Source organism: Labrus mixtus, chromosome 16 (genome assembly GCF_963584025.1).
Source record: "Labrus mixtus chromosome 16, fLabMix1.1, whole genome shotgun sequence".
In the NCBI taxonomy this organism is placed as follows: domain Eukaryota; kingdom Metazoa; phylum Chordata; class Actinopteri; order Labriformes; family Labridae; genus Labrus; species Labrus mixtus.
Window position 1 is genome coordinate 21,930,943 of NC_083627.1, and position 12,032 is coordinate 21,942,974.

Here is a 12,032-nt window from a genome sequence, read left to right on the forward strand (position 1 = left end):
AGTCTGAGGATAATCCTGAGCAGTAGCAGAATCAGTAAAATATTCCACTCTTGTCAAACTATTTGTTACGATGAATTTGTTTAACATTTAAAAAAACAAAAACAAAGGTTTAAATCACACATCAGAGTGTAGTGTGAAGCCTATCTGCATAATAAAGGTTTTTGTTTCGTATAAAGCTTTTTTTTGTGTGCAAACATTCCCATGTTTGAGCCTCATTTTGTTGATCACTGTCAAAGCAGAAGATAGAGACAATAATCAAAGTCAGCTTTTCTTTATTTAAAGTGGCAAAACTCAAGTATTAGCTGCCAATGAACACGGCTATCTTACAAAGTATTTTCTCAAACACTAACTGTTAGATTTGGGTGTAAACAGGAAGTACGTGATGACACATAGTTGTTCTGTTTCAGCAGACTAGCCCTATACAGTGATCTGTCGGAAACAACTAGTCTAATTAAAATGGACAGAGCTGATAGACGGAAAAAAGACAAATACACAAAATGAATAAAATGTTACAAAAATAAAACTCAAGTCTTGAGTGACTCAAGGCACTGACTCAAGTGTTAACAGGAACCATTCAGAGATAACAATCTTGTAGCAGTTTACATCTTTGTGCACACACTGTACTATGGAAATTAACAAAAACCAACATTAACACAATAATGAAAAGAATCCTGAGCAGTAGCAGAATCAGTAAAATATTCCACTCTTGTCAAACTATTTGTTACGACGAATTTGTTTAACATTTAAAAAAACAAAAACAAAGGTTTAAATCACACATCACCAGCAGCAGAAGAATCCCTAGTTGCACCATAGAAAGAGCTGCGGTTGGGTATCAACCTGTGTCTTACTGTGACAGTCCCACAGCATGCCAGCAGAGCGACGCAACAACCACAGATGAATGTACAAGCTATAGCGACCCACACCAGGGTGGTGAAAATGAAGGCAATCTGGTAGGTTGTCTTGTGACAGTACGGAGCTCCACGTGTGTAGTTGGGGGGGTATATAGGATAAACCCAGCAGGTGCCTGCAGGGCAACATTTCAGAACATCTTCATTTATTCTGAATAACAACTACACAAAACAACCAAACAGTTAAAGCTTTATTGCATGCTACTTTCAGATTTCAGTATCTAACCTGCGATGAACCAGGCCAAATTGAAGAGGTGCAGGAGGGTCATGCAGGACGTTATCAGGATGGAGGTGCAGCTGTTCCTCTCCCATCTCTTGCTGAAGGAGGTCAGAGTTAGAGAGAGGATGCTGGTCACTCCAAACACAATCAGGTAGATGGGGATGTTGGGCTGAAGTGGACAGTTGTGCAGATGTGTAGCCCCTGAATCATGAATGGTATCAAGAACCAGAAAAAATGTGAAGTGGGATAGAAGGAAGACTCGCAGTAAAAACACAAGATCTAAAATATTATAGTGATCAAAATAATATAAACCCACCAAGAGCAATGGAGGCTATCATAGCCACCCACCACATAATGTTGATCAGAACTACAAAAAAATAGGAGAAAGACAGAGTCAATGATTGGTATGGAGTTTTAAAAAAGGCAGACTTGAGTTTAATGGAGAACAGACTTCTCACCTACTGTTGAAATCAGAACGGCGCTTTGAGGCCTGAATTCAACCTGTTGAGACTCTTCCATATCTGCAGTGGATAAAATGTACACTTATACTTGTCACAATTAAACACTGACATTCACAGGAGGAGCATCTGCAGCACAATGCTTACACTGTACCTGTTTATCTTTGATCCGAGGCACTTTGACGCCTTTTTTCTTCTTCCAGTATTCACCAAGTGAGCGTAGCGCTATGCATGAGCCGTCACCTATCTTTAACAAAGTCTCTCAACTCTAACATCATTTGCTGTTTGGACAGGATGTGGACACATTTTGTCACAAGCCCACATTACAACAACCGTTTCGCAACACTCTGTGCATTTTAACAAGGAGGAAATCATGATAAAAATCAAACTCTGTTATCTGACTGGCATTCTGCATGCAAAGTGAGTTTTTTTAACCACACAACCAATCACATGTTCTCATGTGTTAGCGATAGCAAACCATACTTCTTCTTTTAAATGTAACATTTTGCAATTCATTGAAGTAAATTAAAAGTGATACTGGGAAAGCACGGGGCAAAATGAGGGATAGTCAGGTGTAGAAAAGACTAGGCAATGCATTTGCCTTTGCAGAGTAAATACTGTATTATCAGAACTCATTAGACCCACAGGGAGCGTTTTTTACCACGCAGTTTGTCATTTACAATTTCTTTCAAAGCAGCTGCTTGTGGTTGATAATGATTTTGCTTTCCATTCAGCTATTAGTAGATATGCAATACTGCTGAAATAAATGATGCAAAATACTCAAATGATTTCTAAAAAAGGGTCTCATATTTATTATTGATCAAACCTTTAAATAGAAACTGCATGTCGGAAAGTAAGACTGAAATCCAGCTGTGATGTGAATTGAACCATCTTGAAAGAGGACTTCTAAGATTCGGTATTGCACAACTTTAAAAGTGTTGGGACTTGCAAAAGAAAGATGGCTTCTGTTGATGTCAAATTAAAGGATACTCAAAGGATACTTAAATGTGGCACTTCTGTTACCGTGTTCCAGTTTTTTAAAGCATCTCAATCCTTGCAACAGAAACATATATTTTGTCTTCTTTTACGGCAACCTTTCTTCCTAATCAAAAGCTACATTACCAAAAATGCAACTGGCCCGTCCACAGTTGAAAGATTCTAGCAGTGTGGTAGTTGTTGCTTGTGTCGTCTTGAGCAGCTAGCCTCAAACAGAAGAGAGAAGTTTTCTTCTCAAAGCCCAAACAAAAAACTGCCTCAAGTGATAGAAAGTAAAGAGATCACTTGGGGCAGTGTTTGAGCCTCTTGAAGGAGAAACTCAAGACTTGTAAATGGATGTTTAGTCCCTTTAATAGTGTAGAGGTAACATTTCATTATTTATCAATGTTTAAAGGCAACAGCATACCATGCAAAGATAGTAGAGCTGAGGGGAAACTATCCGTCTGTCTGATAGATTAAGAATGAAGCCGGCAGCTGGAGATTTGAAAAAAGCTATGTTACAGTTGAAGTGAGTTTGTGATGCAAAGGTTGACAATTGTGTGCTACCAGGCAGCTGTCGACACAAACAACAAGCACACCCAAGAAGTTGCACTGCCACCCTGTGTCAAAGAAATGTGACTACTTCCAGCCACTCAACAAACCAAAAAGCTTTGTAAAGTCAGCAAAACACTTCCAGATTATTGTTGTTTTTCTAAATCAATTGACTTCACTAAAGGTTCCTAATGCTCTCTCTGATGATGTTGATTGTCAAAATGTTTCAAAGCAGCAATTAAAACACACTTTGAAAGTTTAAACAGCAGTTTATTCCTGCAGAAAACTTCATTCATTTTGTATACAGTATCTTTGGTTGCATCTGTAATTCACTACAGTGATTTTGGCTCAGACGTTTACAGCTTTATTTTTCATCATCTTTCTTAGTGAAGAAATTCTATATTTTAAACTTAACTTGTTAGGGACTGATTGAAAGGCCTGTCTTCTCTTGATGACCTCTTTTAGCTGGAAATCGATGATCATTTGAATCATGGGAGATGCAGGAAAGTCCATGCAAATGATTCCAAGCCTCTGGTTGAGATCCGTCTTGGCCCTCAGGTAGTCGTACAGCTGCGGGTTTACGCGCTGAGCGACGGCTCTGGGGTACGCGAACACACCGGCCCCACTGCTGAAGGTGAGAAAAACCTGGCCTTTGTTTCCTGTGGGTGCAGCTTCCAGGTGATCATAGACACTCTGCCATTTCTCCTCCACATGAAGGAGTGTTGGAACCTATGAGGAAAGTTCAATGATTTAAAAGCTTGATTTTTAGTTTAAACAAATTTAAGAGTTAGTCTTCTGTGTGCACCCACTTTCATTTGTTTTAAGGCTTTAAATGCGATTTTTTTTTGATCCAGAAAACAACTCACGGTGCATTGTTGTGTTAGCATGCTAATGCTAGCGATCTTTATTATGCTCGTATCTTCACACTGCATGTAAATTTACCTGAAATGAGCGTGATCTAGAAACACAGTTAAGCAGTGAGTACAGTATGTTATTCTTCTCTAGTCCCTCAATTAAACAACTTTTATACACGAGGGGAGGAGTCAGCCGGCCGTCCTGACGATGTAAACAAACTGAAGATAGGACTCTGAAAACTCTGAAAACATCACAGACAGTGGGACTCGGGTGTTACACCCATTGTAGACAGTCATGACTCACAGAGTTATTTTCAGAGGATATACTTGATTTCTATTATATTTAAGTCTGAAAAATCGCATATTAAGCCTTTAAATCCTTTTCATGATGTGAAGGAGGCACCTCAAACTCAATCAGCTAAATCCTTCTACTTATGTCCCAACCAGTTCATTTTGTAACATCTGGCAACTTCTCTGCTTCTTTCCTTCCTTCATGTAAGTACTAGTTTATTAATGCAAGGCTTAACCAAAATAAACTTCATTTTCCTACCTTCCAGTCATCAGCTATGTCCAGAGAACCGTAGCGCATCCCCAGATCTGGTCCAGAAAAGTCTTGCAGGATGATGAGCTTCCCTCGGGCCTCTGCCATGGTGGGCACAAGCCGGCTGTGCCACAGCAGGTCCCAGTGGGCGTAGCGGTGGATGTGATCGACCACAGCTCCGTAGATGTCATACGTCTCGCTGAACTCCTCCTTCACCCTCATCAGCACTGTCTCACTCTGGAACTCTTGAAGGAACTCAGCCACACCCTCCAGCACGTGTCCAAAGTGCGCCCGCTGATAAGACACCCCGTGGTGGATGGTGAGGTTCCCTTTGACATGACGGACCCGGACGTCCAGGAAGCGGACGCCCGCTCTGAGCTGGCAGGCCAGGCTCCAGGTCTGACACTCGGCGTACACACCGCCATACAGGGCCATGGTGTTGTGTGTCCCCGGCATGGTGACCTCAGACAGCGGCTGATCGTCAGGGATGCTCGCCATCCAGGACGGATTAAGGAACTCCGGTTTTGGGGTGTCGTCATAGTCTGGTCTCTGAATGGCACCACGACTCAGACCGAAGACTCTGAAACATAGCAGAGACTTGTCAAATATATGGTTTTCATTGGAAATGTTTCTTGTCAAAAAGTCAAGGGTTGGAGTCTTATTGTTGATGATGTGGGGATTTTAAAGCCGTCTGATACATCACTGTCACTACAGGCAGAAATACAAACACCTGTCACATCATTGTGCTTTATCAATCTGAGGACTGCTTTGCTCTAATTTACGACGGAGGATTAGGGCCATGTTAAAAAAAAAATGTTTCAATTTCGAGATTAAACTAGTAAATTTACGAGAATAAAGTCGTACATTTACAAGAATAAAGTCATAAATTAACGAGTTCGAGACCAGCCTGTGCAAAATGATGAAAGTAGAACTCTTAAAGTATTTTCCTCTGCAGACAGCTTCCTCCAAGTCAGTGTGCTTCTTTCTTCAGTTTCTTGCAGTATCTTTTCAGGGTGCTGATATTTTAAAGACAATGTGAAGATGATGTTGTGCCAAAAGCATGTGTAGTTTCATATCTGCATAAGTAAACAACACAACTATTTGTGTCTGTTATCAGTCTGCCTTGTTAAAGTGTCTCATGTGCAGAGACAGTTTGTGTCCTGTTCATCATTTTACAGATAAACAAGGTCTTTCAAGTTGAAGTGAAAACTTCTCTTGAACTGTTTTTATCGACTACACAAGGAAGTATCCTATTTCCTTATTAGTGAAACCTTTAGGACAATATGCTCCATGTTTGTCATTTGAGAACAGGATGCTGCTGCTCTTCTGATATAGACTAAAATAACCACTTTATTCTTTTATTCTTTAAAGACTTTAAGAGTTCTACTTTCATCACTTTCGAGCAGGCTGGTCTTGAACTTGTTAATTTACGAGAATAAAGTTGTAAATTTACAACTTTATTCTCGTAAATTTAAGACTTTAATCTCAAAATTATTATTAACGTGGCCCTAATCCTCCCTCGTACTACCTGACTGAAGAAGTGACAATTATTATCAGTCATTTTGTCCTCCTGTAGGCCATCTTTATAATTATTAGGGTGGAGTTTTACAGTCTTTGTACATTCAAGTTTGAGTTTGTTGGATAATTTCAGTTATTTAAATTTTGTGTTTACATTTTTTTTTTTTTTTTTTAAATAATACTTACAGGGACATATCATATCATATCATGGAAAATCCACTTCTACAGTGTTTTTGAACATATATTTGTGTAACCTGAGTGTCTACCGACCCATAAAATGTGAAATAAATCCATCCAGTCCTTTGTTTGTGGTCTGCATAAGTCTGACAACACAGAAAAATGCTCCGTTTCAAATTTGCTCAGTTTGTGATGTCACAGTGGGATTCTGGTTGAAAAAAAAAAAAAATCCCCTCCCCTCCCCTCCCCTGGTATCTCCACACATGGACTCCATCCCAAGCCTAGAACAAAACTTTTGCACAGATCTGCCATTTTAAGCGGATATGTCTTCCGGGAAAACTCATGGGGGCTCATTTCATTTAAAGAGACACACACACCAAAACGCAGCGTTCTGAGAGCGCTGGTTTATACAGGGTCACAAACCTCCTCTGGTGCTTGATTCATGTTATATTTGACCAAAGCACAGAACATATTCATTTAGACCACAGGTGACTGTTGGAAAAGGGGTATAATATGTCCTCACATTACATTTTCTTCCTTAATAAAAGAGGTATGCAGTTGTCCTCAGTCTGTAACAATGACCACTCACCCCACCAACACCAGAAGCTCTATATACATCATTTGTACTTTCACTGGGCCTCCTGTGATGTATTTCTTCATGTCTGATCAATCAGAGGGGATGACAGGATCTATGATTGGCAGAGAAAAGTGTTACGGTTCGGTGTGTAAAACAAGGGAGGTGGACCCAAGTGCAGAATAAACTACAACGATCTATCAAAACTTCCAAACTGAGAAAATCCAAAAATTGACAAGCACTGAGAAACACTAACACATGACAAACAACACTGGCAACTTACAACAATGAACTGACACGGAAGGGAAGAAACACAGAGACTAAATAGACATAGGGTAATCAGACACAGGTGAGGACAATCACACAGAGGCAGGAATACAATAAACACTGAGGACAACTACAACCTAAATCATGAAACACTAAAGACACACAGAACTCAAGACTCTAACAAAACTCCTGACCTCCAGGCGGACAGCCTGGTGGTCCGGAGTCAAAGTAAAGTTCAGGCGGACGGCCAGGAGGCCGACCAAGCCCAGGGGGCAGTTCGGGTGGGCGGCCGGAAGGCCGACCAGATGAACCCACGGGACAAGTGAGATGCCAGGCCTCCTCCCATGGAAACACAGGGGTGGGCAGAGTCAGCAGGGCCTCTGACGAGGGAGCCGAAGTGTGCAGGGCCTTCCACAGAGACACATGAGTGGGCAGAACCTCCCACGCAGACACAGGAGTCATAGGAGTGGGCAGGGCCTCCCACGGAGACAGGGGAGTCAGACGCAGCTCAGCAGATACAGGCACAGGGGACAGACAACACTCCGCTGTAACAGGAATAGGGAGCAGACGGCGCTCTGCCGTAACTGGTGGCAGACAGCGCTCTGCTGGAACACAGTGAGGCTGTGGTTCTGAGGCACAGGGAGGCTGAGGCTTGAGCTGGGGCACGGGAACAGAGGTTGAACGTGATGTACCAGGAGTAGCGGCTTGACCTGAAAGCTGCGTGAGCTGAGAGTTGATGTGGGAGAGATTCCTTTGAAGACTCTGTAGAGAGTCCAGAACTTCCTGTAGCATATTGTCATGTCTTCCAATGAGGGCTCCTTGGCTGGAGAGGGCCTGGTGAAGGGGGTTTTGGTCTGCTGGGTCCATAGGGGTCAGTTCATTCTGTTACGGTTCGGTGTGTAAAACAAGGGAGGTGGACCAAAGTGCAGAATAAACTAATACAACTATTTATTTAAACAAAAAGGAAAAAACTAAAACTATCTATCAAAATGTCCAAACTGAGAAAATCCAAAAATTGACAAGCACTGAGAAACACTAAGAAACACTGACACTCCAACAAACACCAAACACCACTGGCAACTTACAACAATGAACTGACACGGAAGGGAAGAAACACAGAGAGACTAAATAGACATGGGGTAATCAGACACAGGTGAGACTAACAAGACACAGGTGAGGACAATCAGGGCAATCACACTGGGAAACACACAGAGGCAGGAATACAATAAACACTGAGGACAACTACAACCTAAATCATGAAACACTAAAGACACACAGAACTCAAGACTCTAACAAAACACACTAGAACACAGAGATACACGAGGATAATAAATGACAAAATAAAACAGAAAACACTGAAGACAAAACTAGGAAACACACAAGGGAAAAACCAGCAACACTAGGGAACATTAACACACAAGGGAAACAAGCAACACTGGGATAAAACAGGGAAACTCAAATACAAAACCAAATCATGACAGAAAAGGCAAGAACTACAGAGTTATAAATGTACTGCAGCTGTTTAGAATGATTGAACAAATCCTTTAAGTATTTTTCAACATGAAATCGACAGTACGTATTTTCTTGACTTTACGGTGACAGAATACAAACTCTGATCTTGTTAATGACTTCAGAGATTATTATAGAAAACTCCATTTGTTTGCTAAAGTTATAGAGCTTACACATAAAACACAATTTTCTCAGTTGAGGTATATACAAATAAACAATATTTACTGTGTTGCTGTCACTGCTTTGACACCTCCCTCATAACTACTGTAGATGCTCAGTCAACAAAAAAGAGGCCTGAAATGTTCATGTATCACAGACAGGCAGTACAAATAACAAACAACAATCCAAAGCCCGGGCTGATGTCAACCTCAGCTCAGCATGCAGGCTTCAATGGAAGGATTAAACAAGACTAATGGCCAAAAGGCTCTGTTCTGTCAAAGCTGCTGATGTGTAGACCATGTTTCATACCTGAAACCAGAAGGTGTTCGTCCTCGGTCCGGACCAGGCAGCTAGAGACAGAATGAGGGAGAGAGGGAGGGAGAGAGAGGAGAGGAGAGTGGAGGGGTCAGAGGCAAAATGACAGCGTCAGTGTGTTCGACCTGGGATGTTATTGTGGGAAATACCATGGAACGGTGGGGAGGGGAGGGTGGAGGGTGGAGGGGGGGTGTTTGAACGAGAGGCGTATTCAACAAATCATGTTCGTCACTTATTGTGGCTCAGAGGCAAAAAAAATAAATTAATGAAAAATTCAAGTTAGTAAGGGGGTCAAACATTGTTAAGATTTGTGAGTTATGTGTTGAGCTTCAGTCAGCGTCAGCAGGAGGATCTTCTTCTCCCTTTAACATTCCCAAAATAGTATCTTTTAATTCTATGAAAGATGAATAGTGTTTAATGTGACAGGCTAAAAGGAAACGTCAGTTAAAAAACATATATATAATAATATAATTATATAATAATGAATTCTAGTCACCGCTGCATTAAAGGGTCTGACTTTGTGTATACACTACAGGTGGATGTTTTCCCATAGATTATCAGTGAGTGAAAATCCTTGAAATAGACCAAGAAGTGATAAAGCATCACTTCAAGAGTAAGAATATTAATAGAGAAATGTGCTGTGCAAATACACTAAAACAATAGCGTAAAATAACAACAAATACTTAAGCTAACAACAGGATATTTGAAGGATTAATTATTAGAATATGTTTTGTTATTTCAGTTTTTTTCGGCCCTCAGTTTAATTTTAATTTCAGAAGATAGAAAAAAGAAAAGAAAACTTCACGCTGAGATCATCAGAAAACATATATATATATATAGAAACATATATAAAACGTGAAAGTATATATGTTTGTCTTTAATTTTACAGCATTCAGATGATACCACACGTCAAAAGCTTACAACACAAACAAGGTGTTTGAGCATTACATCATCTTTATTGTTAATAACTGAGGGTGTTTGATTTAAATGTGGGGTTCACTTTACACCTCCCAAATGTTTTTGAATTTTTTTTTAAATACATTTTCTTTGTCTTTATCCAAAGAACCTGAAATTTATTAAGTACTAACAGCCACCTTGTTAAAGGGACCAAACTGACTGGAGGAAAAACTAATGAAACATTAGTCAAAGACGCTGCCATGTTTAAAAACACCAATAATGAACTACTGTTTTTATTCTACTTCATTTTTGAATATCAGTCACCTAACCTAACAGGTCCGTCCCTGTTGGAGGTTTGGACTGAAACCATTTTTGTGTTGCTGCTTTTTTTTTTGCTGCTGATTATAATATCTCTGATAAGTATCTACAATGTGACCTAATAGACTGTTTTTATGACGATGCAGCAAATACTTAAAACATAATGACCAAAAAGCATGACCCCATGACAAATTAAGAACTCGTTGGGGAGTGGTTTGCAATTAAATGTCCATTTCCTTATGCGTTTACCTTTCTAAATCAAAGATTCGTTGAACCAAGAAGGATTGCCGATCTTTTCATCATAATGTCAGACAAGTTCTGGTAAGTTTTTATAAAAACCTGGCAGCACAAAATATTCATAAATCTTTAATTAAAATGCAGGGGTTTGAAAAAACTGATACATAGGTCACAAAAACAATCTGCATCAGGAAGCCAATTGTAGCTATATATTAATTTTTTTACTGTGATGGCATATTTCTTAAACCAAAGCAGGTCCTATGATGACATCACCAGCTCACCAAATTCACCTCAAGGCTGCTGGTGAAAAACCACAGAGCTACAGAGTACTGCGTCAGAGCTTCTAAGAATGAGCATCACACAGAGTAATTCAGCTCAGCAGAGCTCATCAGAGAACGCAGGCTGTAGAGAGGAGCCTGTAGAGAGGTCAGAGGGGTCAGAGGTCAGGGGTCAGGGAGAGTGTGTGTGTGTATGTTTGTTTGCATGTGTGTAGTCCGTGGAAAAGTCAGCAGATGTTTTCCCATCTTGTCTCATATCACTACGTGGGTAGGTCAGATTTTACATAACAGACTTGTCCTCATCCTGCTGAGGAATATTTGGTTAGCTGTTAACACAGATTTTAAACCCATGATGTAGATGATAGGAAGTCCTGATGTTATGAATAGGAATCTTGATTCCAGGTGAATGTTGGAAGCTAACATCACATGTCTTGATTTTTAAACATTCAGTATCTTTTAAAAAAATACACTGTAAAACCGATTGAGTCATGTGATTTTCAGTTTTACATTGACAAATCTTCCCTCCTTGACAAACCTCTGGACTTAATCTGCTGCTTTAAAATAAGGGACCCTGCAGGAAACTGTGTGGGGAATGGGGTTCTTTAGCAGCAGCAACATTTCTGTCTACATTCTTCTACACGCCACAGTGTAATCCTTTATGCCACCACTAGAGGACAACAAAGAGGACTGTGTTTAAAACCTGGCTTGAACTTCATGTAATCTTCCTGCAGGTACAAAAGGCAACAAAGTAAATTCAGATGCCCTTGGGTATGAAATGTCATGCTTAATTTACACAACGTTGTCTTGTCACAGTATCAGTCTAAAGATATGTTGTCGATGACGAGGAAGAAGAACTCAGCAAAAGGTTGTTAAAGTTTGGATATTGAACAAAAACAGAGATACAAAGTGCTGAGTTGTTTTATCACCAGCTATAGTCAAATATAAATCAATAAATCATAGTGTGTTCTGTTATTTGTTAAGTGTCTGTTTGAAAGTAAAACTTGTTATAGATCCTTTATGTTACATGCATGCAGACGTTTATTAAACACATTAAGGTTGACTTAAACTTTTTCTACTGCTGAAAAATGTAATAAAAGATATTATTCAAAGTTAAAGTCATTTACAGTTTTAGTTTCAGTTATCACAAAGACCAACAAACACCCCCCCCCCCCCCCCCCCCCCAACAAAAAAAACCCAGCTCTTGTTCTTCTGTTGAATTTCACTGTTACCCTATAATCCGAGCATGGACCGTGGCGAGGACCCTCTTGAAACCCT

The 12,032-nt window shown here is 40.2% G+C and overlaps 1 protein-coding gene across 2 annotated transcripts; it reads right to left on the reverse strand.

Moving 5' to 3' along the window:
• Positions 1–255: 255 nt before the first annotated feature.
• On the reverse strand, positions 256–9,176 carry si:dkey-266f7.9 (uncharacterized protein LOC100006223 homolog). Of its 2 annotated transcripts, none has more exons than XM_061060542.1 (8): positions 9,022–9,176; positions 6,793–6,892; positions 4,518–5,088; positions 1,741–3,842; positions 1,591–1,649; positions 1,445–1,495; positions 1,135–1,329; positions 256–1,024 (listed from the first exon to the last, which is right to left on the reverse strand). In XM_061060542.1, the coding sequence occupies exons 2-4, from the start codon at positions 6,861–6,863 to the stop codon at positions 3,462–3,464; spliced, it is 1,023 nt and encodes a 340-aa protein (XP_060916525.1). In that variant the 5' UTR covers positions 6,864–6,892; positions 9,022–9,176; the 3' UTR covers positions 256–1,024; positions 1,135–1,329; positions 1,445–1,495; positions 1,591–1,649; positions 1,741–3,461. The 2 variants fall into 2 exon arrangements, with proteins under 2 accessions (XP_060916525.1, XP_060916524.1); XM_061060541.1 differs by having other exon boundaries at positions 1,587–1,649.
• Positions 9,177–12,032: the final 2,856 nt, after the last annotated feature.

Excerpts from the sequence above, each read along its gene's own strand:
- si:dkey-266f7.9 (XM_061060542.1), bottom strand. The coding sequence starts at position 6,863 with ATGAAGAAATACATCACAGGAGGCCCAGTGAAAGTACAAATGATGTAT. Across the intron at positions 5,089-6,792 it reads GAGCTTCTGGTGTTGGTGGG|AGTCTTCGGTCTGAGTCGTG; the intron begins GTGAGTGGTCAT and ends GCTATGTTTCAG. Across the intron at positions 3,843-4,517 it reads ACATAGCTGATGACTGGAAG|GTTCCAACACTCCTTCATGT; the intron begins GTAGGAAAATGA and ends CTTTCCTCATAG.